Source organism: Peromyscus californicus, unplaced genomic scaffold (genome assembly GCF_007827085.1).
Source record: "Peromyscus californicus insignis strain IS unplaced genomic scaffold, ASM782708v3 Scaffold_3__1_contigs__length_106647218, whole genome shotgun sequence".
Lineage (NCBI taxonomy): Eukaryota > Metazoa > Chordata > Mammalia > Rodentia > Cricetidae > Peromyscus > Peromyscus californicus.
Genome location: NW_026294551.1, coordinates 96,421,030 through 96,447,761, shown reverse-complemented (window position 1 = coordinate 96,447,761; position 26,732 = coordinate 96,421,030). Strand labels below are relative to the sequence as shown.

The window sequence follows — 26,732 nt, the reverse complement described above, 5'->3', positions numbered from 1 at the left end:
AAAAAATAAAAAGAGGCAGCATTCTGGAAGCAAAGACTGGCGGATCTCTGTCTTCAAGGCCAGCCAGAGCTATAAAGTGAGAATGTCTCAAAAAAAAAAAAAAAAAAAAAAAAAACTGAGAAGAGGGCTTGGAGGTAGCACTCAGCATGGGCAAAAACCCTAGATTCTACCCCTAGTACAGGAAATAAAAAGAAATGGTGGGGCTTGGGGGATGGCGCACACCTTTAATCCCAAAAAAGAGGCAGAAGCAGGCAGATCCCTGTGAGTTTGAGGCTAGCCTGGTCTACAGAGCAAGTTCCAGGATAGCCAGGGCTACACAGAGAAACCCTATCTCAAAAAATAGAAGTTTCCCAACAGCCCTGAAGGAGACTTTGTTGAAGAAACCATGCAGCAGGAAGGTGTGTCTCTTCTAGGCAAGAGGAAGTGACTTTGGTAGAGGGCAGCTCATTTGATTTCCTTGTCTTCTGATTCCAGCCAGTCAAAGATGCAGATCCTCATTTCCATCATTTTCTGTTGAGCCAAACAGAGAAGGTGAGTGCTCACATGGGGCAGACCTGTTTTTGAATGCCATAGCAACAAGCTAAGTGACAGTGTAGGCCCATGAGGAAATCAGGTGCCAGGGAAATTAAAAATAAAAAAGTTGGGGCTGGAGAGATAGCTTAGTGGTTAAGAGCACTGACTGCTCTTCCAGAGGACCCTGGTTCAATTCCTAGCACCCACATGGCAGCTCACAACTGTCTGTAACTTCAGTTCCTGAGACCCAACACCCATGGCAAAACACCAGTGTATGTGAAATAAAAATAAATAAATTTAAAAAGTAAATAAATAAAAATTTAAAAAGTTTTTAGGACTCAGCCACTTGTGTTGCTGGGATATCAGCAGTTGCCTTCAGAGTTGAAGGCAGGAGGAGCTAGACATGAAGGCTATCTCCATGAGGTTGGTTGCCCATGCTGCCTGGTGCCACATCCTGTGGCTCTGTGGTCAGGATAGCTTCCCAACCCTGTGACTATAGCAAGAAGCTTCACTAAAGTTTGTGAGGCTGGGGGTTGGGCCAAACTTTGCAAAGACCCTATAGCAATGAGTGGTTTTGGAGGTGGGCAGATTTGATTTCCAGCCCAGCTTTTACTGACCAACTCCATAACAAGGCATATAAGTTGACATCTCTGAAGCTCAGAGTCAGACAAAGACCACCTTCAAGCAGCTATATGGAATACTGAGGTAGTGAGTGTTTTCCTCTGGATTTGTTAAAATTATACAACAAAGAAATATCCTGTGTTACTGTCTCATTTTAGGCCTAACCATTTAGGGAAATTACCATGTAGAACTGTTGCACTTCATAAATTGTCTTTTTCCTCCCTCTTTATTAGCCAGCTGTCTGTTACCAGGCAATCACAAAGAAGCTGAAAATATGTGAAGAGGTATGTAGGCTCCCTGCCTTTGAATTTTTATTTCACCTGTGACCTCACTGTGGTCAGAGACAGCTAGATGATTGTTTGTGCTCCCTATCTCTAGGAGACTGGTTCCACCTCCATCCAGGCAGCAGACAGCACAGCCGTGAATGGCAGCATCACACCCACAGACAAAAAGTAAGACCTTGGATGATGAAGCCTCCTGGAGGCTCTGGATTCTTTTAGAACTGGAGAAGTGGCACCAAGGGAGCCCTGAAGGGCTGTGTCCAAGCCTGATAAATAACTTGGCAACAGTTTCACTTATCAGAGGAAGTTATTGTACCCATCCCCGCTTCCTGTGGGGTCCTCCCTTGGGAATAGGCTCAGGTGTTGGCTCCCTAATTGTCAGTGAATCTGAGCAGCTACTTCAGAAGTTCTCTGAGCCTCCCAAAAGACAGCTTGTAAAGCTCTGTCTCAGGCCCCATCCTGAATAGGGCTTCTCAATTGGTAGATTATGTCCACAGTGCAGGCCGAGAATTCATTTCCTTGTAGGTAGCAGAACTGCCTGTGCTGCCACTGCTAGTCTGGAGCCACTCTTGGAAATTTGGGTCCGTATGTAAATTTACCTTGTATGATGGGAGCTCCAAGATTAGCCATGGGGAGAGACATGCAGGTTTTTGGAATAAACCCTTTTGTCTCAGTTTACCCATTTCTCCCTGTGTCCCCTCCCTATCCTTCCCATGCACCTGTGAGCTGCTTTCCACCTTACCTAGATGGTGGCCCCGAACCTTCCAGAGACTTGTCTTTGCAGCATCGTTACTGCTTCAGCTGGGCCAGTTGAATCTGCAATCATTTAGTGGCGGAGTTCATTACTAAGGAATCGTGTTGTGAGCACTATAACAAATACGAATCCTAGTGTGTGCCTTCCACATCGTTCTCTCACAGACAAAACTCAGTATCTCTTTTGACAGTACAAACTTGAAATCCCTAGTTATACCAGGTTCTTCTTGAACTCCCCTCTGCAGTGTGCAGAAGATAGGGGCTTGTTAGAAACTGATCAGAGATGAGGGGGACATAGAGCCCAGAGGTGGTGGAGCACACCTGCAATCCCAATACTTGAGAGGCTGGGGCAGAGAACGATTAGGAGTTCTAGGCCAACAAGGACTGCTTAGCACAACCATGTCTCAAAAAAAAAAGGTGAGGGCCAGGCATAGAAGGTAGGTATCCTTTAGTAAGGATTGTATTTTTTTAAAAAACAAGACCAGCACAGGACTAACGACTTGAGTCCTCATATTCTCACCCAAGACCTTGACTGCCTCTCAAGGCAACACTTTTTTTTTTGTTTTGCTTTGTTTTGTTTTTTTATTTTTCGAGACAGGGTTTCTCTGTATAGCCCTGGCTGTCCTGGAACTTGCTCTGTAGACCAGGCTGGCCTCAAACTCACAGAGATCCGCCTGCCTCTGCCTCCTAAGTACTGGAACTAAAGGCATGTGCTTCCACTGCCCAGCAAGGCATCTTAATATGAGTTTGAAGCCAGCCGTACAAAGCATCTGATCCACATTAATCCACACTGACCTAGAACTTGTTGGACTGTTACTTGTCATGTTGGACATACAGATACTTCGTTCATAGATCTATTGAGTTTCCTAAAACACAAAAGGAAAGAAAATTACCCTGTCATGATAGGCTTTATGGGAGAAATTGTACTACACAAGAAAGTTATGAATGGCAAACACCTCAGCATAAAACCTAGTGGTCAAAGAATCCTGTTTTGTTGAGGAAGGTGGTGGCTTTGATTCACATGATGTTCTATGTGCTGAGACAGAGCATGTTGAGTACCTAAGGTATTCCTGCCAGAGTAAGAGAAGCCTCCAAGTAAAGGAGTCATTTTCCAATGGTGCCTGCAGGCAGGATTTCAGAAAAAAACAAAAGTATGGAGAGACTGCATAGAGCCTTTGTAGGGAATCTGCAGAGAATGTTGAGAGCTGAAAAAAAAAAACCCAAATAGAAAACAAGAAAATAGTGGAATTTCTGAGAGAAGAAAGGCATTTAACTATTTTGCCATGCAAAAAGATATAAAGGTATATAAAAACCAGCTGGGTATAGTGGTTCACCCTGGATTCCAGTGCTCAGGAATCTGACACAGGAACATTGCTCTGAGTTGAGGTTACTAAGCAACATATCTGGCCAGACTGGGCTACAACGTGAGACCCTGTCTCAATTTAAATTAAAAAAAAATGTCTATTTTGCCAAATAATTCAGGACCTAAATTCTGCCCCCAGTACCCACATGAGAAAGCCAGGCATGGTGGTGCATACCTCTAAACTCAGTGCTAAGGTGACAGACAGCTCACTGGGGCTCCCTGGCCATCCAGCTTCACCTGCTTCGCAAGTTTCAGGCCAGTGACAACCTTGTCTCCCAAAAAAGCGGTTTGTGTCTGAGGAATGACACTCAAGGTCATCTTCTGTCCTACACATACAAAGTACAAGAACCAGAAAAGACATTTAGGCCAGATAAGATCTCTGTACAAGTGTATAAAGATAGGAGTAGTAGCAAGCAGTCCCACCGAGTTCTCCAATGGCAGGAAGGAGTAAGTAGAGGAAGTTAAAGGTAGGCAGAATTTGCCACATGCACTTCAGTCGCAGAGAGAGGTGACGGCTTGAGACGGCGTTGGAAACAGTGCTTTGGAGGATGTAGGTAGAGGCCAAGGGTGAGAGCCTGGGAGAACAGATGTCAGGGAGAAGCGGTGCATACTACTACTAGGGCCCCCTGGCCATCAGCACTGTCTCTGTGGTTTGTGGATTTGGGGCACACTATGTATGTAGTGGTCTGAAAGCCTAGTGCATGGGGTTGCTGATCAGGAAGCCATTCAGGAGCTGAAGATAGCTCTGTGCTTTGTCACTGGAGTGGAATTAGAAACTCAGATACTCTATCAGAAGCAAGGGGGCCCACAATTGGAAGACTTGCCAATAGCCACAGAAGTCATGCTTTGGTCTCTGGTGGTCAGAGATTTAGACATGGCCATATGCATTTAGGGACCCTTACTGGCCATCCAGAAGAAGAAGAGGTACAGTGCTGGACCAATGCCGTAAAACATTACCTAACATGAAACACCCCTGGGTTTGATGCCCAGTGTCATAAAGAAAAACGTACATTGTTACTTATGCTGCAGAGTGGACATGCCTTTGTCTGAACTGATCAATCTTTGTCTCTTTCAGGATAGGATTTTTGGGCCTTGGCTTAATGGGAAGTGGCATCGTCTCCAACTTGCTAAAAATGGGTCACACAGTGACTGTCTGGAACCGGACTGCAGAGAAAGTAAGTATTAAGGGTGAGGTTTGTCACATGGAAGGTGGAATAACTGAGGGTGGTTACTTAGTGGTTCTACTCAGTGTTCTGCACCCAGGAAAAGGAGCTAAGCTTAGTCAAGGCAGAAGGATATATAGGATGTTGCTCTAAAAATTGAAGTATTTAAAACTACTCAAGGTGTCCTACACATGATCGCACACGTGTGTACGATCTATAATTCCAGCACTTAAATGATGGAGGCATGAGGATTGCCTTGCATTCTAGGCCAGCCTACATTATGTAGGAAGTTCCAGACCACAGTGAAACCTTTTCTCAAAAGTAAAAACAAGAAACCTGGTGTGGTGGAACATGCCTTTAATCCCAGCACTCAGGAGGCAGAGGCAGGTGGATCTCTGTGAATTTGAGGCCAGCCTGATCTAAAAGGCAAGTTATGAGAAAGCTTGTCTTTAAAAAAAAAAAAAAAAAAAAAAAAAAAAAGGCTGGAAAGCTGGCTCAACAGTTAAAAGAGTGTGTATTGGGTACTACTCTTCCAGAGGTCCCTAGCGTATACATCAGGTGGCTTACAACCACCTGTGCTCATGTATCTGTACACACATATACACATACATAAAAAATAAAATCTTTTTTAAAAAATACAAATAACAGCAACAGACATACCATTGCTCTAAAATGATCACATATCACATGGAGCGCGTAGGCACACCAGGTTCATCCTTTGTGACCACCACACCATATCTATGATGTGGCCCTTTCTGAGCAGGTTGAGCAGCAGTAATTCTGCAGTAATGAACTGCTGCAGGGACTGGGAGCATTGTTCTTATATGGAATAAGGACCAGAGCCTGGAAAGGTGTTCCCTTTTGAGATGGGGTATGCTTTAGCCCTGTGAATGATAAGTAACTACAGAACCGAAGTGAGAGCTGATGGCTAAAGAAGACATTGGGGCTAAATGATGACAGAATACTAACAAAAATAATAATTAGGGCTGGAGACATGGCTCAGCCGTTAAGAGCACTGGCTGTTCTTCCAGAGGTCCTGAGTTCAGTTCCCAGCAACATCAAAACAAAATATTTTATGGTCTAGAGTGTAGTTCAGTGCTAGAGCAAGGCCCTGGTTCTCTTCCTCAGTACCTCCACTCTCAAAATTGGTTTTTACTGGATCAGATGCCTTTCAAGAACAGAAAAATGATAGGGTTTTGTGGGGAGCCTGGGATAGTGGGCTCCAAAAGCCATGCTTTCTTGTTAGGCCACATGTGTTGAGCATTGGGTAGATGCTATGGGAACCTAACCCAGGTAACATCCTAAAGCTCCACTGCAGTCTTTGTGACACCAGCATTCTCCTCAAGACTGCAGTTGCTGAAAGTGAGGGAGAGCAGGGGGTCTGGGCATGTGTGGTAACTGGGACTTCTCCCTTGATAGAAGTGCCTCTGGCTGCCTCTTTCTTGATTGGGAAACATGAACAAGAGAGTCATGCCTCTAAGAATTAAGTCAGGCAGGCCCAAATTCAAATCACGGCTGTGCTTTTACTTTACATGGCAAGACACTCTGCTTGTCTCCACCTGTGTGAGTAGCACAACAAGAGCACCTGCTTCATAGAGGGCAGAAATCAACAGTACTCCACTTGAAGTACTCATCCCTGGCAAGGATGTAAAAAGCCATCCTTTGTGACTATCCTTTAGTCCTGTAGTGATGCCCTTGGAATTTCTTTTAAGGCTGTTGATAATGATGGTGCTTTGCTTTCAATCCCAGCACTTAGGAGGCAGAGGCAGTGAGGGTTCCAGGGAGGCCAGCCTGGTCTACATATACATATAGCAAGTTAAAGGCCAACCAGGGGTACATAATGAGATGTGCACACACACCAATAAAGAAAAGAAAAAGTCTTCTGGGACTTGGAAGATGGCTCATTAGGTAACGGTGCTTGCCACCAAGTCTAACCCCTGAGTCCTGAATTTGATCACCAGGACTCATATTGTGAAAAGAGGGATTCCTAAACTCTGACCCACATGTTCACATACACACATCACTAAGTAAGTAACTATAAAAGCAAGAAAAACTTTGAATAGTCCTCTGGCCAGGCACAGAGGCACATGTCTGTAGTCCCCACTGCTCAGGAAGCTGAGGCAAAGAGGAGCTCTTGAGGCCAGACTGACTGCACAACATAGTGAGACTCCATAGCAAATGACAGCAGAATAGAGTGACCTGCTGATGTTTCTGAAATAATAAATAAGGAACATGGTTTTAATTTCCAGAAAAGAGTAAACCGGGTGGTGGTGGTACACGCCTCTAATCCCAGCAGTTGGGAGGCAGAGGTAGGCGGATCTCTGTGAGTTCGAGGCCAGCCTGGAGTGAGTTCCTGGATAGGCTCCAAAGGCACACAGAGAAATTTTGTCTCGGAGGGGGGGAAAAAAAAAAGTAAAATTGGGTTTTTGAGATAAGGTTTCTCTGTGTAGTTCTGGCTGTCTGTAACTCACTGTGTAGACCAGCCTGGTCTCAAACTCACAGAGATCTGCCTGGCTCTACCTCCCAACTGCTAGGATTAAAGGCATACACCACCACCGCCTGGGGGGAAAAAAAAATTGAAGTGTAAGTGGTGGGCTAGAAAAATGGCTCAACAGTTAATAGTATTTGCAGAGGACCAGGGTTCAGGTCTCAGTGTTGTTATGGTGGCTCATAGCCATCTGTAACTCCAGGTCAAGGGATTTGACACCCACTTAAGGCCTTTGAGGCCACCAGGTGCACATATATATATATATATATATATATATATACATATATTCAAGCACACATTCATCTATATAAAATATATAAACCTTTAAATAAAGGGGAGGGGCCAGTGTTTCTCCTGTCACTGCCATGCCCACTGTTGTTTGCAGGAAATATACTAAGCAGACCGGTTTTTTTTCTGAAATATAATTGAGTTGGGAAGATGGTTAGTCTTACTAACTAGCTTGCTGTTCACTGAGGTTCTAAGTTCAAGCCCCTAATATCCACATAAAAGCTAGACATCTCCAATTAATTTTTAATTAAAATTGAGGCCAATTTAGGAAGACACTAGATGTTGATGTCTGGCCTCCATGTTCATGTGCACATGAGTCCACACACATGTACACCTGTAAACATAAGAACATACAAATAATAAAAAATTAAAAAGATGGGGCACTCAATGAGAAAAAAAAAATACTTAAAAATTCAAAAGATGGGGCACTCAGTGAGAACTCTCACTTAGCCTGGAAACAAAACCTAAAGCTTCCTTCCCAGATGGCTACCATAGAACTCTTAAGTTCCCAAAGTAGACTAGACAACACTGGCCTCCAACAAAGGCTGCTCTTTACAAGGTAAGGAGGAGCAGCAAAGGCCATCTATAAACAATCAAAATTCTCTAAAGAAAAAGGTAAATAATGGGGGCTGGAGAGATGGCCCAGCAGTTAAGAGCACTTGACTGCTCTTCCAGAGGTCCTGAGTTCAATTCCCAGCAACCTCATGGTGGCTCACAACCATCTGTAATGAGATCTGATTCTCTTTTCTGATATGCATGAGGACAGAGCACTCATATACATAAAATACATGAATAAGTAAATCTTTTTTAAAAAGATAACTAGTTTTGTTTATAGTTTTTTTTGTTTTGTTTGTTTGTTTTTAAGTGTTGTTTTTGAGACAGGGTCTCACTATATAGCACTGGCTTTACCTGGAACTCGATGTGAGTTCAAGGCTGACCTTAAACTCCCAGAGATCCACCTCCTGCCTTTCAAGTGCTAAGATTAATCCTTAAGATTTTATTTTTATTTTATATGTACTTTATATTTATTTTATGTGTATGAATGTTTTGCCTGTATGTATGTACAAAAGAGGGTATTGGATCCTCTGAAACTGGAGTTGCAAAAGGTTGTGAGCTGCTGTGTGGATGCTGGGAATAAAACCCAAGTCCTTTGGAAAAACAGCAAGTACTCTTAACTGCTGAGCCATCTCTACAGTTCTAGATCAATAGTTATTGGATAATAATTTTCCAAAACAAAAATTAGACAATATTGAATGTCCACCAATTCAAAGTAGTTGTGGCAGTATGTTAAGAAAAGACAGATACGGTTCAGTGTGTGCAGTGGGTAAAGATGCTTTCTGCCAAGACTGACATCCTGTGTTAGTCCCCAGAACCCATGCAGTAGAAGGAAAACTGACTCCAGCAAATTGTTCTGTGACCTTCATGTGTGTACATGCATACGCATGCACACAGATAAAATTAATGCAATTAAAAATAAACATTTTAGAGGTTCTAGAGAGATGGCTCAGCAGTTAAGAACACTGTTTAGTCTTGCAGAGGATACAGTTTCAGTTCCAGAACTGACATGGTGACTTACAAACATCCATAACTCCAGATCCAGGGAATCTAGCACCTTCAGCTGAGCCCCAACGGCACCAAGCACACATGTGGTGCATATTCTTACATGCAGGCAAAACACTCTTACATAGAAAATAAACTTCTTAAAGTTAAAAAAAGAAAGAAAGAAAGAAAGAGAGAGAGAGAGAGAAAGAAAGAAAGGAAGGAAGAAAGAAAGAAAGAAAGAAAAACCTGCTTACAATACAGTGTGCCCAAGTTATTCTTATTATCTCTTTGAATGTTTTTTTGGTTTTTTCGAGACAGGGTTTTTCTGTGTAGCCCTGGCTGTTCTGGATAGATGAAGCTGGCCTCGAACTTAAAGATCTGTCTGCCTCTGCCTCCTGAATGCTGAGATTAAAGGCATGTGCCATCTCTGCCAGCTTTCATTTTCAATATATCTTATGGGGGAAATGTACACCAAAATAGCAGTGGTCTGTTTTACAGGATATTTTGGATGATATTAATTTTCGACAAAAGGAAGTTAGGTCTTCAAGACCCTTTGTAAGTCTTAGCCTGGCTACAGTATTTGGAACCACCCAAGAGGGAATGTGGTCAGAAGAAAGGGACCCCACAGCCCAGCCCTGCTCCCTCTGCATGTGCTAGTGACTCAGGTCCCTAGGCTGGTTTTGCCAGCGCTCTACTCGCACAGAGGAGCTGGGCATAGGCACTGTCCATATCCTAGTCTTCAAACTGCCAGCCTTCAGCAGACACTCATTCTAGATACCATGTCTGTCTAGAAAAACAGGATAGTCTGTAAAGTCTCTGGAGGTCAGGCCTCGAGCTCAGCCTCCTGCCTTGGGAGACCAGCCAGAGGTCCACACATCTCTGGCCTGTCCAGCATGTTTGTTGTGCATTGCATGCAGCTCACGTTAGGATCTGTGACTTTTGCAGTGTGATTTGTTCATCCAGGAGGGGGCCCGCCTAGGAAGAACCCCCGCTGAAGTCGTTTCAACTTGTGACATCACTTTCGCCTGTGTGTCGGATCCAAAGGCAGCCAAGGACGTAAGGATCCCCCTTCCCTCTGCATCTCAGGTCGTAGCCAAGAGAGCTGGCTGGCCTCCTCCCCTTCTCCCCTGCACACTGAGTGAGTGTTTGCATGTGGGGGGTATCCCATCTGGGGGCAATCTCCTGTTGAGAAAGTTGTTGTCAAAGTTGAATACAGACTTCCTTTAATTCAAAATGAAGAACTTCTAGGGTCCTTAAAGTCTGCTGAAACATTTTTCTGAACTGGTTCCAGGTATTCTATTGAGCTGGACTGTTTGTGGCTAAGTGTGCCTTTCTTTGGTCCAAGGGCCAACCTCTCCTTTAACTATTGCTGAATTTGCATGTGTTACAAAGTCAAGTGTTCCTTAGTGATCCTCTTAAACTGTGAGTGATCTAGTCCAAAGAAGCCTCCATAATAAGTAATGAGATCTGTCTTTTTTTTTTTTTTTTTTAAAGATTTATTTATTATGTATACAGTGTTCTGCCTGCATGTATATCTGCAGGCCAGAAGAAGGCGCCAGATCTCATTACAGATGGTTGTGAGCCACCATGTGGGTGCTGGGAATTGAACTCATGACCTCTGGAAGAGCAGCCAGTGCTCTTAACCTCTGAGCCATCTCTCCAGCCCCCGAGATCTGTCTTTTAAACCATTGGAAGAGAACACAAAGTTAAAAGGGAACATTCTGGAAGGCCGGTTTTTGTTTTGGTTTGGTTTGGTTTGGTTTGGTTTGGTTTTTTTAAACAAAATCTCATTGGTCTGAAACTTACTATAGAGGTAGACCAGGCTGGCCTGGAATTCACAGAAATCCCTCTGACTGTAATTACTTTTCTGTCCCATACATATTAAGTGACTCTTTCCTTTTTATTTTTAATAGTTAATTTCTGATCAGGAAATGGGTCCTCAAAAAAACAACAGACTGTGTTCTGCAGGGACTTCTGAGCACTTAACTGCAAGCCTGGGCTATTGCTTCTCCATTGTGTCTCTACAGCTGGTGCTGGGCCCCAGCGGTGTGCTGCAAGGGATCCGCCCTGGGAAGTGCTATGTGGACATGTCAACGGTGGATGCGGATACAGTCACCGAGCTGGCCCAGGTAGCAGCCTTATCTAGGCTGGCTCTGGATCATCTTTTCAGTGGGAGCCCAAGACCCAGGCTGACCACACCCAAGTACGGGCAGTTTGGTTACACTAGAGCCAAAGCCAGAACGGACGTCGGGAACCTTGGGACTAGCCTCTTGACTGTCCCCCTTCAGAGCCTCAGCTGGTTGGAACTGCCATGGAAGGTCACTGCAGGCTAGTAGACAGGAGGCCCCATGCTGTCAGCCCTCCTGCAGTGAGAAGCCTCCAGACTGCCAGTGTGGCCTTTTTGGCTTAAGCAGCTGTCTACAGTTGAGTCTAGCACAGTGTCCTCCTCCTCCCAATCTTCTGGGCCCACTTGTGTTCTGAGGGTGGCTGAGTTCAGTGATGGGCAGGGTCCAGTGGGCAGGAATTCAGCCAAGGCATCTGTATGGCCATGTTTGCCCCTTGGTCTCTGAGAACCAGAATTCTGGGAAACAAGAAGCAGACCCTAGCTCTCTTCTTCCTTTTTGTGGCTCACATCTGTTTAAAGGATAGCCTGTCTGACCCACTATAGTAGTAGGCTTTGGAACCTGAGTGTAGATAGCCACATGCTAACATACCCTGTGATGAGGCACTATGAACCCCATGTTTCTTTCTCCATATTTGGGGAAGCAAAACCCATCAGAAGCTGTGGCTTTCCTTACAGGTGATTGTATCCAGAGGGGGGCGCTTTCTGGAAGCCCCAGTCTCAGGGAATCAGCAACTGTCCAACGACGGGATGTTGGTGATCTTAGCAGCTGGAGACAGGGGCTTGTATGAGGACTGCAGCAGCTGCTTCCAGGCAATGGGGAAGACTTCCTTCTTTTTAGGTAATATATCTGCCCACCTGTCTGAACATGTTGGACCTGAAGGCTTGGGGGCACGGGAGCATATTGGTGACAGTGTCTGTCCTGCGTGGCCTTCTCACCAGGCTCTGAAAGAAGGCTTCTTTTTCCAGGCACAATTAGTACCTGGGAGAAAAAGGAACCCGTCCTTTCCAGGACAGATGAAAGAGGTTTTCAGAGTGCATGGGTGATGCAGATAGAGATGACCTGCCTATAGGATTCTTGAGACATGACTTTTACCCTGCAGGTGAAGTTGGCAATGCAGCCAAGATGATGCTGATTGTGAACATGGTCCAAGGGAGCTTCATGGCTACCATCGCTGAGGGGCTGACACTGGCCCAGGTGACAGGCCAGTCACAGCAAACACTCCTGGACATCCTCAATCAGGGACAGTTGGCCAGCATCTTCCTGGACCAGAAGTGCCAAAGTAAGTGGCCTCCCGTCTTGCGTTTTTGTTTTCTTTAGAACTAAGCAGGTGGGCCAGACCATCCAGAAGAGAGTCCTTTCATGGCTCATTATGTTAAAGGAGTCCCCTTTCCAGTCAGTCCTTGACCCGGGATGACAGAGGATGCCAGGGATACAGTGAAAGGTTTTTGAGCCCCAGGCTGGAGCTCCCAGTCTTTAGGAGATGGAGAGGAGCAGGGCTATGCCTTTTGGCAATGCTGGAGGTGAGCATGATACTCTAAGACGCACTTTTCATGTAGTCTTTAAACTTCTGATGAGTGGCTTTCCCTCCTCAGATATCCTACAAGGAAACTTTAAGCCTGACTTCTACCTGAAGTACATTCAGAAGGATCTCCGCCTGGCTATTGCACTGGGTGATGCAGTCAACCATCCCACCCCCATGGCAGCTGCAGCCAATGAGGTAACTTGACATCAGGTGGTCCAGGCCCTAGATTCTTTCCTTTAGTTGTTTGTTATTTCTGTCCTGCTTGCTTAGCTTTTCTTTCCATGTTATTGAACAGGATCTTGTTAGACCTCCTGAGTGCTGGGATTACAGGCGTGTACCCCTACACCTAACTCTTAAGTTTCCTTTGTTTTGTTTTTGTTTTTTTTTTACCTTTTGGTTTTTTGAGACAGGGTTTCTCTGTGTAGTCCTAGCTGCCTGGAACTCACTCTGTAGACCTTGTACTCAAGAGATCCTCCTGCCTCTCCTTCGCTAGTGCTGGGATCAAAGGCATGTGCTACCACCACCGCCTGGCTAAATTTTTATATGTATTGTCACTACACTGAGCCAAGAAAGGAAAAGAACACCATGTGCAGAACTGCACTGTTTCTGTCTTTAAATTAGGATCTGGATTCTTTCTGTGTAGTCCTGAAGGAGGAACCCTAGGCAACAGTTCTAGACCTACCTATGACATGAGCCTGAGAGCTGTACATTCCTTTCTGAACCACAGTAGTTTATTGTTATTATTTTCTTTATGATTTCTTCTTTGCTCTGTGGATTATTCTAAAGTTTGTCTATCCAGGTACGGCAGTACATACCTGTAGCCTTAGCTACTCAGGAAGCTGAAGCAGAAGGTTCAAGGCCAGCCTGCACAACTTAGTAACTGAGTCAGTCTCAGAAATAAGTTATTGAAAAAGACGAACAGGAGGGAGTGAAGATGATGTTTCTCGGTAGAGTGCTCAGCTGACATGCACAAGACTCGGTTCAGCCCCTAATGCCACAAAAGAAGTTTAAAATGGAATGTGAGTTTGTGCAGCGGCTGGTTTGTGTTGTTCAGTTATTACCAGAGTGGTCGACTGTTCTCATAGTCCAGCTGTGACTGGAATTCCTGTTACTCTCCTTTAATTCTGCCGCCCTCATAGACGATTTCATTTTATAGCTCAGGCTGTCTTGAATCTCATTAGGTAGCCCAGACTAATCTCAAATTCAGAATCCTCCTGCCTCAGTATCCATAGTGCTCAGATTACAGGTGTATTTCAGCATTCCTGACTGAATCGTGTCATGTTTCCTCGGCCTGTTGGGACTTGCATCTCCATCCATGTTCAGTGTCTGCTTCCAGTTGCAGTGCTCTGTCCATTCACATCATTCCATGTACTGGAGCATGTTATAGCACATGGTCGCTTTTGAGGACTCTCTTTTGGAAAAAGAGCCCTGTTGTCCTGGCTGCTTCGTTATGCCTAGGCTCACACATTCTCTCACATCAGTCTCTGAAGTAGCTGGAATTTTAGTTTCCATTTAATTTGTTTTTTTAATCACTTTAAAAAAAGATTTATTTGCACTTGAGAGGCAGAGCCAGGCTGATCTCTGTGAGTTCAAGGCCAGCCTGGTCCACAGAGCAAAATCCAGGACAGGCACCAAAACTACACGGAGAAACCCTGTCTCAAAAAAGCAAAAGAAAAAAAGATTTATTTTTGATGATGTGTGCACATGAATGCTGGTATCCACAGAGACCAAAGATGTCAGACCCCCTGGAGATACAGGCAGTTGTGAACCACTTAAAGCAGGCCCTCTACAAGAGCACCAAGTGCTCTTCACTCCTGAGCCATCTCTGCATCCTCAATTTAGTTTCTAACCAGGGGCTCTTGGCAGGGAGTTACTTTTGTGTTTGCAGCTTCTTCATAAAACTCATCTTAGATGTGGTTAGGAAGGGTTCTTTATAGGGCTAGTGCTGGGAGAGCGCCTTATGGGTCCAGGTGGTTTCTGCTCTGACTGCAGCATTTTGGTTCATCTCACACTAGAACATAGATTATGAAACCCCTGGATCATGTGAGTTCAGGCTCTGTACTGCACAAGACCCTGAGGGCAGGTTCCCATTAGCACGTGCCCCGATATTTGGAGCTGTCCTTTTAACATTTGTTTCTGTCAGTCCCTTTCTTCATCTCTTCCTTCTTTCTCATCCTCTCTAAGGTTATCTGTGTGTGTGTGGTAGAATTTCACGTTCATTCATAATTTGGCTTTTTGACAGTACTTTGCTTTTCGGTAGTGGTTCTTGTCAGTATTCATACCTTAACTTGATGACCTCAGAATTCATCCTGTGCCAATTTGCAAAAAAACAAAAACCCAACCACCTTGTTCACTTTACCACATACTCGTCCCTAACCATAGTTCCTCAACTAGTTCCTCTAGATAACTGTTTCTATCTTTCTGTTCTTTGTTAAAAATTAGGTTTCGCCGGGCGGTGGTGGCGCACGCCTTTAATCCCAGCACTTGGGAGGCAGAGGCAGGCGGATCTTTGTGAGTTCGAGGCCAGCCTGGTCTAGAGAGCGAGATCCAGGAAAGGCACAAAGCTGCACAGAGAAACCCTGTCTCAAAAAACCTAAAGAAAAAAAAAAAAAAATTAGGTTTCTCTGGCATTATTCCTTTCAGCTGCCCTTATCAAACCAGGCAGTGGTGCATGCCTTTAATCCCAGCACTCAGGAGGCAGAGGCAGGCAGATCTGAGTTTTAGGACAGTCTGATCTGTCTGGTTGACAGAGTTAGTTCCAGGACAGCCAGGGCTGTTACACAGAGAAACCCTGTCTCAAAAAAAAAAAAAATTCTTCTCACATTCCTGCCAGCGATGGTATTCTTGGTGTTTGGTCTAGAAAGCTCCTACATTAGTCAGGCGGTGGTGGTGCACACCTTTAATCCCAGCACTCGGGAGGCAGAGGCAGGAGGATATTTGTGAGTTCGAGGCCAGCCTCTACAGAGCAAGATCCAGGAAAGGCGCAAAGCTACACAGAGAAACCCTGTCTCGAAAAACCAAAAAAAAAGAAAAGAAAGCTCCTACATTAACAGATTCACCAGAGCTGTATGTATTCTCCTTTATAGTGCCTCTGCTTGGACTGTTCAGCTGCCCTGTGGATAGCCAAGCATATCACCTCAGCAAAACTGGGTGCCTGCTGCCTGTCACACAGTGGCTTTGATACTTTTCAAGCTTTTATGTGACTAGAGTCTTAGATGGCTGCTGTTGCCAGACTCTGCTCTAGCTTCTGGGAACATGCTGGTATACAGGCAGCTCTCCTCTTCTTCACAGTACTTACAGTTTAATGGAGGAAACAGAAAATGAGCTGGAAGCTTTTAAACAAGTAAAGATTTCAGAGTGTAGGAAATAGAGTTGGGGGGGGGGGGGGTTAGGCTGTGCTGGAGAGAAGGCTCAGCAGTTAAGAATGTGCCCAAATGCAGGCAGAGCACCCATACACATAAATTTTTTTTTCTTTTTTCTTTTTTTGTTTTTTGAGACAGGGTTTCTCTGTGTAGCTTTGCGCCTTTCCTGGAACTCACTTGGTAGCCCAGGCTGGCCTCGAACTCACAGAGATCTACCTGCCTCTGCCTCCTGAGTGCTGGGATTAAAGGCATGTGCCACCACCGCCCGGCGGACATAAAATAATTTAATTCCAGCACTCAGAAGGCATATCCAGTCTGATCTTCATGAGTTTGAAGCCAGCCTAGTCTACATAGTGAGTTCTAGGTCAGCCAGGGCTACATAGTAAGACCCTGTCTTTAAAAAATAATAATAAAAATTAATAAACAAGACAGGCGGATCTCTGTGAGTTCAAGGCCAGCCTGGTCTACAGAGCTAGTTCCAGGAAAACAAGACTGTTACACAGAGAAACTCTGTCTCTGGGAAAGAAAAAAAATTAATAAACCGGGCATGATATTGTGCCCTATGCTTGTGATCTCAGCACATGGGAAATAGAGGCAGGGAAATCAGGAGTTCAAGATCATCTTCAGTTATATCTTCAGTTCAAAACAAGCTTAGGATGTAGATAAAAAATAAAAAGCTGTATATGGTATCACACATCTTTAATCCCAGCTCTCTAGAAACAGAGGCAAGACAGATTGCAGAATTCCAGGCCAACATGGTCTACATAATGAGTTCCAGGACAGCCAGGGGGCTACATAGTGAGAAGGGGAGAAAACAAAAACAAACATGAGGTCATCGTAGGCTCTACAGGAAAGCAAGCCCTGGTGCAAACAACAGTAAAACTCAAACACTGGGACGGATGGCTCAGGAGTTAAGAGCAATGGCTGCTCGGCACAGGACCTGGGTTCAATTCCCAGCACCCTCAGGGCAGTTCACAATTGTCTGTAACTCCAGTTCCAGAGGATCCAACACCCTTTTTTGGCCTCTAAGAATACCAGGCACACAGATGGTGCACAGACATACAAAATAATAAAATAACATTTACAGGTAGGTAAATCAAAGGGCGCACAGCTGCTATGTTGATCAGGGGCTCAAAGGAGCCTTTGTAAAGTTGGTTAAGAGGTGCCAACCATTTTTAAGAAAGTATTCCATGCAGCAGGAACAGTAGGGCACAGTGGCCCTGGGGACAGTAAAACATTACTTTTTTTTTGTATTGAGGGCTGCCACCCACGACTCCTAAAGGCCCTGAACACTTCACGTCTCTGAGTACATGTAGTCCTCTGAGTAAAGTCATGCAGGTTATGACTGTTGCTTCTGCAGATCAAGCTGTAGCAGAAGCCCACAGAAGCTGGGGCATTTGCCCCACATCAAGCCAGGATTTATACCCAGACATCCCAAGCTCCAGGTCCTGCCTGCTAAGCAAGAGGCAAGAATCATCTGGAAATGCCTCCAAGTATCAGGGCTGGGTCTCTACACAGTAGCTCTGTAGCTAGAGATTGACATCTGCCTCTTTTTTTTCCAGGTATACAAAAGAGCCAAGGCACTGGACCAGTCTGACAATGATATGTCTGCCGTGTACCGAGCCTACATACACTAAGCCTTGTCCACCCATCTCCCCCTCCCATCTTCCCTCTGGCCTCTCTTCCCAATGTGGGGTCAGGGTTCTGGGACTTAGCTCTGGACCAGTCACCTGTCTCCATTTCCTTTTATACAGACTTTGAGACTTGCATCAGCACAGTAAACAGCAGCACTCTCCCTCCCTGCGGCCCTGGGCAGGGATTGGAGGATCTCCACAGGTGGCTGTGAAGAAGCTCTTGAGCTGGGCATTGGCCCTGGAGCAGGAGGCTGTGTATTTTCTCTCTCTGTTTCTCTTGTGTTCTCTGTCTCTGACACACACACACACACACACACACACACACACACACACACACACACTCTTACCCACCCCAGGAGAGAAGCTGCCCAGAAACTGCTGCCTGGCTGTTCTTCTTCCTTCTGGTCAAGGGACTAGTGGAACTAGAATTGGCAGGGAGCACAGGAAGCCTTCTCTCAACCTCTCCAGGAAAGAGGCTGGCAGAGGGTCCATGGTGGCCCCCACTGGACCCCTGGAAGGAGAGGCCCCTGAGCCATCATGAACCAGCAGACTCCCAAAGGAGGCTCTGTGGGCCTCCAGCTGAGGAGGATTTTCCTGTAGACACTATCATTATGCAGCAGTTCCCAGAACGCCTTTGTGAACTGAAGAGAGACCAGCATGACCACACAGACACCTCTTTAGGGGGAGCAGAGCCCACTGGCTTCCGCTCCCTGGCTGCTGGCTCTGTGGCTGGAGCTTGCTTTTCCCAGGAGGTTTTGTTTGGATTTGCATTCCAGCCCATGGGAAAGGGTCTTGAGGGCACTAGGAGCAGTGGAGTGTGGGGGTGGCTCCTTCCTCTTTCCGTTAATGGCAGTCTCCTCTGCCAGGCCACCTGTTCAGCCTGCTCTACACAGGTCCCCTGCATGCCTCTCTTTCCCTTTTTCCTCCCATGGAGATAGTATTTCTGTCCCATCCTGTTTTGGCCCAGACCCAGCCTGACCAACACCAATAATAAACATTTCACAGATGAGCATTTCATAGGCTGGGCTTTTGAGGCAGAACCTCACTTCTGCCAGTATCGATGGTTCCAAGTAAGTCCTGGGTTTGTTGGGACAGAAGAAAACTGGGTCCTGTTCTAGTAACCTAACTGCCCTCAGAGGTGGAACCAGTCATCTGTCAGCCCTAGCATTTCTCCTTGGAGATGGGACCAGAGAGGCTTAGAATGTCACAGGAGAGGAATCGCCTGAGGGGTGTCTGCCTTCCTCCTCATGAGTTTGGATTTCCAAAGCTGCAATTTAGACTTTCCACTGGGAAAAACCTGGGATAAGGATCTCAGGACATGGGCATGGAGCAAGGAATGCTTGTGGGGTTCAGCACAACTGCTCATTCACTGGGATGCTGACCCTTTTTCTGTCTGGACACATCCTGTCTTGGTCCTGGGGGTCGGGGGTTGGGAAGATGCTGTAAGGAAACCGGTTAGTCAATGTTGTCTTAATATTGTTGACAATTCTGTAAAGTTCCTTTTTATGACTATTTCTGTTTAAGCTATTTCACCTTTCGTTTTGAAATCCTTCCCTTTTAAGGAGAAAATGTGACATTGTGAAAATGCCTGTAAGAAAGCCCCTCTTCCCCCTTTTCCTTTTAATGACAAATCTAGGTGATTAAGGTTGTGAATTTTTATTTTCGCTTTGTTTTTAATGAGCATTTGTCCTTCAGAATAGGATTGTGTGATAATGTTTAAATGGCAAAAACAAAACATGATTTTGTGCAATTAACAAAGCTACTGCAAGAAAAAAAAATAAAACATTTCTTGGTACCACAGCTGTGCCACTTGTGCCAGAGCGCTTTGGGGACCTAGAGTGGGAGCCAGCGGGCATCCACGGCCAGGCCTTCCAATGTCAGCCCGGCTGAGCCCTCCCTCTGCGTCCCTACTGGGCGGGCGCCACCTGGCGGGACAATGCAGGGACGGCGCCGTGAGGGACGGCCCCGCTGCCCAATCAGTAAGCAGTAGAGCTAGGTTGGTTGCCGTAGCGCCCCGCCCCTGCTGAAGAACGAGGACTGAGGAGGGCGGATGGGCGGTGAAGCGTGGCCCGCCCGCCTCCTGGTGAGCCGGGAGCAGTAGCTGGTTGTGTGAGGCGTAACCGGCTTGGGGGCGGAGCTTGTGCTCGATCTGCCAATCAGTCGTGGGGGGAGGAGGAGAAGGGGCGGGCACGGCGCACCAAGCTCCAGACTACAGACCGCAGAGACGGCGCGCGGCCGCGACGATGGCGACCGCGATGGCTGCGAGCGCTGCGGAGCGGGCAGTGCTGGTGAGGCGCGGGCGGTGGGTGGCGGGCGGTGGGTGGCGGGGGGCAGGGACGGACGGGTTTGACGCCGAGCTGTCCGCAGGAGGAGGAGTTCCGCTGGTTGCTGAACGCTGAGGTGCACGCCGTGCTAAGACAGCTGCAGGACATCCTCAAGGTAAGCGCGGGTCACGCCCGGCCTGCCCTCCCTCTTTCCACCGGTCCCGTGGCGGCGGCGGCGGTGGCGGCGGCTGAACGTGATTGCCTTCAGATACACACGCTCTCAGGAGAGTTACAGTCCAGACTCAGGCAAGGTGGCGTGTGTGTGCAGCGAGGTCTTAGACCCCTGGGTGAACACGGGGTCTTGAGTGAGGACTAACTTTGAAACAGTGACATTTCATCTATGAGCAGGATGGTGGTGAACGCTTGTAATCCCATCACTTGGGAGGGTGAGGCTAGAGGATCACGAGTTAGAAACTAGCCCTGGGCTACATAATGAAACACTGTCTCAAAACAAAAACTGATAATCCAAGCTCTGAAGGATCCCCCGCCCTGCAGTGTGGTCTCAGCCAAGTTACCCACATCTCTGAGCCTGTTCCCCCGCCCTGACCAGGCTCACAGAGCTGTTGTGAAGATGAATAAACCATCTCACAAAATACCTAGCTCGGTGACCTAGGAAAGCATGTTACTATGACTACTGCATGATTCCATACCTCTGCTCCCAACACCGTATCAACAGCACTCCAGTTAGCTAAGTAATGTGCCTCTCTGTTCTGTGTTCCTACTGGCTGCTCCTGATGGATACTCGGGGCTGTGGAATGAACAGGTCTGAGCTCACAGAGTCTTAGAGGCTTGGTAGGGCAAAGGTTGAGGAGCCAGGTCAGACCTGCCCACCTTGTCCTTTCCCTGGCTAATCTGGCAAGGTATATCTAGGGCTTGGAAATGGAGCACTGGCCAGACTGCCCTGTCTGTTGGGACTGCCCTGTCTTCCACAGGAGGCCTCTCTCCGCTTCACTCTCCCAGGCCCCAGCACAGAGGGAGCTACCAAGCAGGAGAACTTCATCCTGGGCAGCTGTGGGTGAGCTGGGTTGGGCAGGAGGTTTGGGGAGGGTAGTCTTGGAGTGCCTAGGGGGAGGAAATGCTGGCAGCAGCAGGCCCCCATCTGACTCCTGTGTGTTACAGCACAGACCAGGTGAAGGGCGTGCTGACTCTGCAGGGGGATGCCCTCAGCCAGGCGGTGAGTCCCCCGGAGCAGTCCTGCTAGTGACCGGGACGGTGCTGGCCCCTTAGCTCTGCCACTAGCTAGCTGTGAGACTCTGGGCAGGACCCTTGTGCTCTCTGGACCTGTTTCCTTCTATGTCTGTAACCTGACAAGCAACCCTCACACTACCTCATGAAATAGGCATATAGATTCAACCAGGGACAGGAAGTGGGTGGCTTCACACTTAGCTCAGCCTGGCATCTGGACCCTGTGAAATGTGAGCATTGGCAGCCTAGCTATGGACTATGGAGTAGACAAGGCCTCAAGGCACGGGGAACAGTCTCTTCTGTGGCTCAGTCTTGATTTTACAGCACTCTCCTCCTCCCTAGACCTTCCCTTTCTCAACTTTTTCCATTTCACTGCTCTGTGGTTTGCCTGGACCTGAGTTCCTGTTTCTTGGCATTCCTGTTCACTTAACCCCAAAGTGCCTGGGGCCTCAGCCACCCATCTACTGCATTCCTGGCTCGGGGAGGTCAGGAGGACAGGGGTACCTCTGCCTGCTTATCACACCCTGGCCCATAGGATGTGAACTTGAAGATGCCTCGGAACAACCAGCTGTTACACTTTGCCTTCCGGGAGGACAAGCAGTGGAAGCTGCAGCAGGTGAGGTCCACTGCCCGCCCGGTTCAGGCCCCGAGGCAGGCCCAAGCTAAGGCCTTCCCGGGGCCTTCTGTGGCGAAGTCTGGCCTAGGGACTTAGTGACCACAGCAAACATAGGAGGCTGTTTCCTAACAGAACTGGGGTGGTGGTGCCTTGGGGCCTCAGAGCCTGCTTCACATGAGGGATGTGAAACTGGCCCTACCTTTGTGACTTTGGCCACGTGAGGACAGCTGAAGGTCCCTTTGAATGTCACTTAACTCAAGAGCGGCTTCCCATGTACCTGGGATCATACAAAGGCCTCCTGCCTACCCATACGCCATAGGCCACACATGATCATATATACACACACCCTGGTCTAAAGCTGATCTATACCCTGGGCCTTTGCCTGTGTGTGCTGCTCTGTCTGGAGCCCTGCTCTTTCCCAGCCCTGTGGCTTTTTTTTTTTTGGAGACAGGGTTTCTCTGTATATTCCTAGCTGTCCTGGAACTTTCTCTGTAGACCAGGCTGGCCTTGAACTCAGAGATCCAGCTGCCTTTGCCTCTTGAATGCTGGGATTAAAGGGGTGTGCCACCACTACCCAATCCTGTGGCTGTCTTAGTTCACAGGTGTCTCCTGTCCTCCCTTGTGTCCTCCCTTGAACCCTGCAGGTTTATTACTTTGAGGATGTACTGGGGTTGTCTTTTGAGCAGTGAACTACACAGGGCCAAGAGCCAGTGTGCCTTGGCGGCCAGGGTTGTCCAGAGCCTAGCCATCTAGCTTCAAAGACTACAGCTCTGGAGGGTATTGTGACCACAGGTGGCACTACCTTCTCCCAAGAGGTTAGCCCATCAAGTGGGGTCCTGTGTTATAGGGTTAGGCTGAGAAACCAGAAATGTGGTTCCTCTGAAACTAACAGACTTTGGTTACGGGGTGGCGGGGGCTGTTCCCAGATCCAGGATGCCAGGAACCATGTGAGCCAAGCTATTTACCTCCTGGCAAACCGGGATGAGAGCTACCAGTTCAAGACAGGAGCCGAGGTCCTCAAGGTGACTCTTCCTGTCCTACCCCCTTACCCCGCGAACAGCACCAGCCCCATGTCCCCAGGCTTCGATGGAAGCTGCTCCTTCCTCAACCAGTGCTCGCTGGCCTGGCCACAGTTATTGGCTTATAGCCTGGATTGCAGTATCAGGCCTGGCTCCAGTCCCGGACCTTGACGTGAGACATGCAACCTTCAGTTCTTTGCTACTCTAAGCCCCCATTTGCTCACATGTTCAAAGCTCACCTGTAGTGACACTTAGCTGTAATAATTCAGGTGAAATGCCCCCAGATCTACCTGTTGGTAGTCCTATTGCAGTGGTGGCCGCAGTAAAAACCTGTCACAGAACAGGGCCACATGGTCTGTGGGGACAGCTGACTCAGATGCCCAGGACTCTAGCTTTTTCTCTAAGACCCTCCAGGTAATAGGCCCTCAGAATGGCAAGCACCCCGCTGGAGTTGCAGGTTGGCCTGGGAACCATGGTCACCTGGCAGGAGCAGAAGGAAGCTCCAGGTGTTGATCACTGAAGCTAGGGGGTGGGACTTGAGGGACCCCAGCTGCTACCGCCCAAGTAGCAGTGATGGCCTACCCCTTCCCAGCTCATGGATGCTGTGATGTTGCAACTGACCAGAGCCAGAAACCGGCTCACTACCCCAGCCACCCTCACGCTGCCCGAGATTGCTGCCAGCGGCCTCACGGTTAGTACTTCAGACATCCACAGCCCCAAGAGAAACGTCCCTGCTGAGAAGCCCAGCCAGTGGGAGATCTGGGTCTGCACAGTTTTCTGGGTTGAGTTCTTGGCCTCCACCCTGCATCCTGCCCCCAATATGTTAACCCAGTTTCCAGCCAGTGGCTTCCAGCATAGCAGCACAAGGAGATTATGGGGATACATGGGGAGCCTCTGGTGCCCCAGCCTATGGGGAAGCACCTGGGAACAGGGCTGGGCCCCCCCCCCAGGTAATTCCATACCCTGTAGTGATGCATCCTAAAGTGGAAGAGGGCCTCATCCCTCCTCTCCCCTCCGCCAGCGGATGTTTGCCCCTACCCTACCCTCTGACCTGCTGGTCAACGTCTACATCAACCTCAACAAGCTGTGCCTCACCGTGTACCAGCTGCATGCCCTGCAGCCCACCTCCACCAAGGTAAAGTTCTCCCTGCCTCCCAATGCCCCAACTCCAGCCCTGCTGGGGACTCCCCATGGAGACCTCACGGACTCTGGTGCTTCTGCCTAGAACTTCCGCCCCTCTGGAGGCGCCGTGCTCCACAGCCCTGGGGCCATGTTGTAAGTATACAGTGAGAGGGCCTGGAGCCCTTTACCTCTCCCCTCTGCATCCTGGGGACTGGGTCCAGGGCTGCCTTCAGGGATCCACTTCTCATCTCTCCCCAGTGAGTGGGGCTCACAGCGCCTGGAGGTGAGCCATGTCCACAAGGTAGAATGTGTGGTCCCCTGGCTCAACGACGCCCTGGTGTACTTCACCGTCTCCCTGCAGCTCTGCCAGCAGCTCAAGGATAAGGTGTGTCCAGGGCAAGTGGGGCAGGGGAGGCCATTCAGGGGCCATGTCACACTTCCTAAGTGCCCCGGGGTCGTAAAGCCTGTTGTACTGAAGACATCAGTCAGCTGGCAACAGTTCCCAGATGCAATCCCCTTCTGTGACCTTGACTTCTCACCTGGGCTCTGGGGGGTTATAGCACCCCCTGAAGCCAGTGGGCACCCTCCCACTCATGTTGTTGACCACACCTCCACCCTCTGCAGATCTCTGTGTTTTCCAGCTACTGGAGCTCCCGGCCCTTCTGAGCAAGCACCTGCCAGAATCCCCGCCCCGGAGGGTAGCCCCGCCTTGCAGTCTTTCTCCCCAGCACATAACCCCTGCAGTGCTGCCGCTGCAGCACCCCCAAGTTATTGCTCTCCCTCCTCACCACCCCGTGACACATTTGCACTGCTGGAATCGAATATTAGAGGCCCCTGGAGAAAGGGGTGCCAGCTTGGTTGTTAGGATGGGGGAGGGCAGTCAAGTAGGTGGGCTGAGGTGTGGCCCTGCTCCTAACCCTGCCTTCCTGAGTTCTCTGGGAACCTTTGGACTAAGGGTGGGACCAGGCCCAGGGCTCTCCTGTCTCCCACTCTCTCAGCTCCCATTAGTGAGGGATGGGAGTTGACACTGAGCTGGGAGTTGCAGGAAGGAAGAGGGGCCCAGGGCAGGGAGAAGTAGCCCTGTGAATAAGCTGCAGTGCTGGGATGGTTTCTTCTATGACCTCAACCCACCTCTAACAAATAAAGATCAGATTTGGACTGGAGCCCTGTTTTCTGTCTGTCTCCCTGCTTAGTAGGGACTAGGTTGAAGGACCCTGGTCATCAATGGCCTCCCATGTTCCTGTCACCTGATGTCCCCCCACTCAACACCATGTCAAGGCTTTTGAAGTAGAGTCTGGCCTGGCGTTGACAATCCTGCCTCAGCCTCTTGAGTGCTGGCATCACAGCCTGTGCCCAGGTAGAACACACCCTTGAGAAAGGGACCCCTGGCTGCAGGGTGGCCCTGTGGGATAGTGGCAAGAGTCAGTTCAGGCCCTTAGTCCAAGAGGGAACCACATGTGCATCATAACCACCACACGATCCGTGGCAGGGCTTAGAACACAGTCCAGACTCAGGCTTTGGCAAACATTGGCTTTGTTACTGTCTTCCAGCAGGACCCATGCCAAAGTCTGGCATTAAGGTTCCAGAGCCAAGTTATCCACACCCTTGGGCTTTTCCTGCAAGAGAGACAGAGAAGCCCTGTGGGTAACACTCCAAAGCTCTGCCAGAACCCTCTGCAGAAGCCTCTGCCCCTGCCTGTCCCACTTACGAGGCTGCTATGGGAGCTCTCCTTCCTGAGGGACACCCACCCCTTCCCGGGTTCATCATCCCAGGCTCACCTTCCGGGGCCTGGGGGAGGGGCTGCAGCAGCAACAGCAGCAGCAGTGAACGACAACCAGTAACAGCAACAACACCACAGTGCCTAGGGACCAGACCGACAGGCATGCAGATGTGGCCCTGCCCCGACACCAGGGTAGAGCCTGGGACCAGGAGCCACACTCACCCACAAATATGAGAAAGACCGCAAAGGCAGCGACGTCCCACTCAGACTGGAACAGCTGGCGGCTCTTCAGCCTCCCCAGGACTTCCTCTGCAGTGGCCTCCAGCTCCCGCCCCAGCTCATCAGCAGACCGTCCCATCTCAGCTACCTGGCCCAGCCCCCGCAAAGGGCCACCTCAGTCCACGCCTCTCTCAGGTCATCCACAACTTGACCATACCCTAGGATGACCCCGACCCCCCTCTGCCTTCCCCTGCCTTCTGCCCGGTGAGCCCTCCAGCCTCTTCCTCCTCTTCCTATTCCCTCTGCTCCAGACCCAGGAACCTCCTCCTTCCCTGTCATACCTCTCCACCATCTCCTCCCTGCTGGTCTCTCCTCCCTCCGCTGCTGGCCCTTTCAGCCCCACCCCCACCCCCACCCCCGACCCTTACCCAGGCAGCCCACCCACCATCCCCTTACCTTCTCTCTCCCTAGCAAGGCTGCTTCCAGTGCCCCACCTGCCTCTAGTGGTGCCCTCTCCCCCAAGCAAGGTAAGTCCCAGGATCCTGGAACTCGCACTGCTTCCTGCTTCCGGATCTACACCACCTGAAACCTTAGCAACCAGCCCCACCCTCCCCTCAGGGCCAGCTGAGGCTGTAGAACTGGCAAAGGTCAGGGCCCAGCTGACTTAAAAGAAATCATTTAATGGGAACTCACAGTTCCAGAAGTTAAAATCCCCAGGGCCTAGGGCCCTTGACCTTGGGACCTCTGACCTTCCCCAGTGAAAGCAGAGCTCACTCTCCCCTGTATTCTTGGCACCTGAGGGTCAGATGCCATCTATACCCAGCTGAGACACAGGTGGCTGTTTGACTCTTTGTTTTGCTTTTCAAGACAG

General features: G+C 48.7%; 3 protein-coding genes across 4 annotated transcripts in view; 2 read left to right on the top strand and 1 right to left on the bottom strand.

The window, feature by feature from the left end:
- Glyr1 (glyoxylate reductase 1 homolog) overlaps positions 1–19,456 on the top strand; it is a 39,457-nt gene extending 20,001 nt beyond the window's left edge. The window contains exons 7-16 of one of the 2 annotated variants that reach the window (XM_052759345.1): positions 475–531; positions 1,368–1,418; positions 1,513–1,586; positions 4,607–4,706; positions 9,976–10,068; positions 11,040–11,141; positions 11,813–11,975; positions 12,238–12,417; positions 12,731–12,855; positions 17,585–19,456. In XM_052759345.1, the coding sequence (XP_052615305.1) occupies positions 475–531; positions 1,368–1,418; positions 1,513–1,586; positions 4,607–4,706; positions 9,976–10,068; positions 11,040–11,141; positions 11,813–11,975; positions 12,238–12,417; positions 12,731–12,855; positions 17,585–17,659 (1,020 nt within the window). In that variant the 3' untranslated portion in view covers positions 17,660–19,456. Of the gene's footprint in view, positions 1–474; positions 532–1,367; positions 1,419–1,512; positions 1,587–4,606; positions 4,707–9,957; positions 10,069–11,039; positions 11,142–11,812; positions 11,976–12,237; positions 12,418–12,730; positions 12,856–17,584 lie in introns of both variants that reach the window. The other variant, XM_052759344.1, reaches the window with a different exon arrangement.
- A 357-nt stretch (positions 19,457–19,813) lies between these two features.
- On the top strand, positions 19,814–25,085 carry Rogdi (rogdi atypical leucine zipper). The gene is made up of 11 exons (XM_052759346.1): positions 19,814–19,944; positions 20,024–20,095; positions 20,913–20,995; positions 21,100–21,154; positions 21,701–21,781; positions 22,708–22,803; positions 23,393–23,491; positions 23,822–23,935; positions 24,026–24,075; positions 24,181–24,307; positions 24,547–25,085. Exons 1-11 carry the CDS (start codon positions 19,900–19,902, stop codon positions 24,586–24,588), a joined length of 864 nt encoding a protein of 287 aa, XP_052615306.1. The 5' UTR covers positions 19,814–19,899; the 3' UTR covers positions 24,589–25,085.
- A 353-nt stretch (positions 25,086–25,438) lies between these two features.
- On the bottom strand, positions 25,439–26,732 carry Smim22 (small integral membrane protein 22). Its single transcript, XM_052759347.1, has 4 exons — positions 26,318–26,732; positions 25,865–26,009; positions 25,701–25,783; positions 25,439–25,538 (listed from the first exon to the last, which is right to left on the bottom strand). Exons 2-4 carry the CDS (start codon positions 25,998–26,000, stop codon positions 25,497–25,499), a joined length of 261 nt encoding a protein of 86 aa, XP_052615307.1. The 5' UTR covers positions 26,001–26,009; positions 26,318–26,732; the 3' UTR covers positions 25,439–25,496.

What these genes read in the sequence shown, in the direction of transcription:
- Rogdi (XM_052759346.1), top strand. Translation starts at nt 19,900, where the DNA reads ATGGCGACCGCGATGGCTGCGAGCGCTGCGGAGCGGGCAGTGCTG. An exon ending in TTGCTGCCAGCGGCCTCACG is followed by an intron (nt 23,492 to 23,821) that starts GTTAGTACTTCA and finishes CCCCTCCGCCAG; the next exon opens with CGGATGTTTGCCCCTACCCT. An exon ending in GCCAGCAGCTCAAGGATAAG is followed by an intron (nt 24,308 to 24,546) that starts GTGTGTCCAGGG and finishes CACCCTCTGCAG; the next exon opens with ATCTCTGTGTTTTCCAGCTA.
- Smim22 (XM_052759347.1), bottom strand. Translation starts at nt 26,000, where the DNA reads ATGGGACGGTCTGCTGATGAGCTGGGGCGGGAGCTGGAGGCCACTGCA. An exon ending in GGTCTTTCTCATATTTGTGG is followed by an intron (nt 25,784 to 25,864) that starts GTGAGTGTGGCT and finishes TCTGGTCCCTAG; the next exon opens with GCACTGTGGTGTTGTTGCTG. An exon ending in CCTCCCCCAGGCCCCGGAAG is followed by an intron (nt 25,539 to 25,700) that starts GTGAGCCTGGGA and finishes TCTCTCTTGCAG; the next exon opens with GAAAAGCCCAAGGGTGTGGA.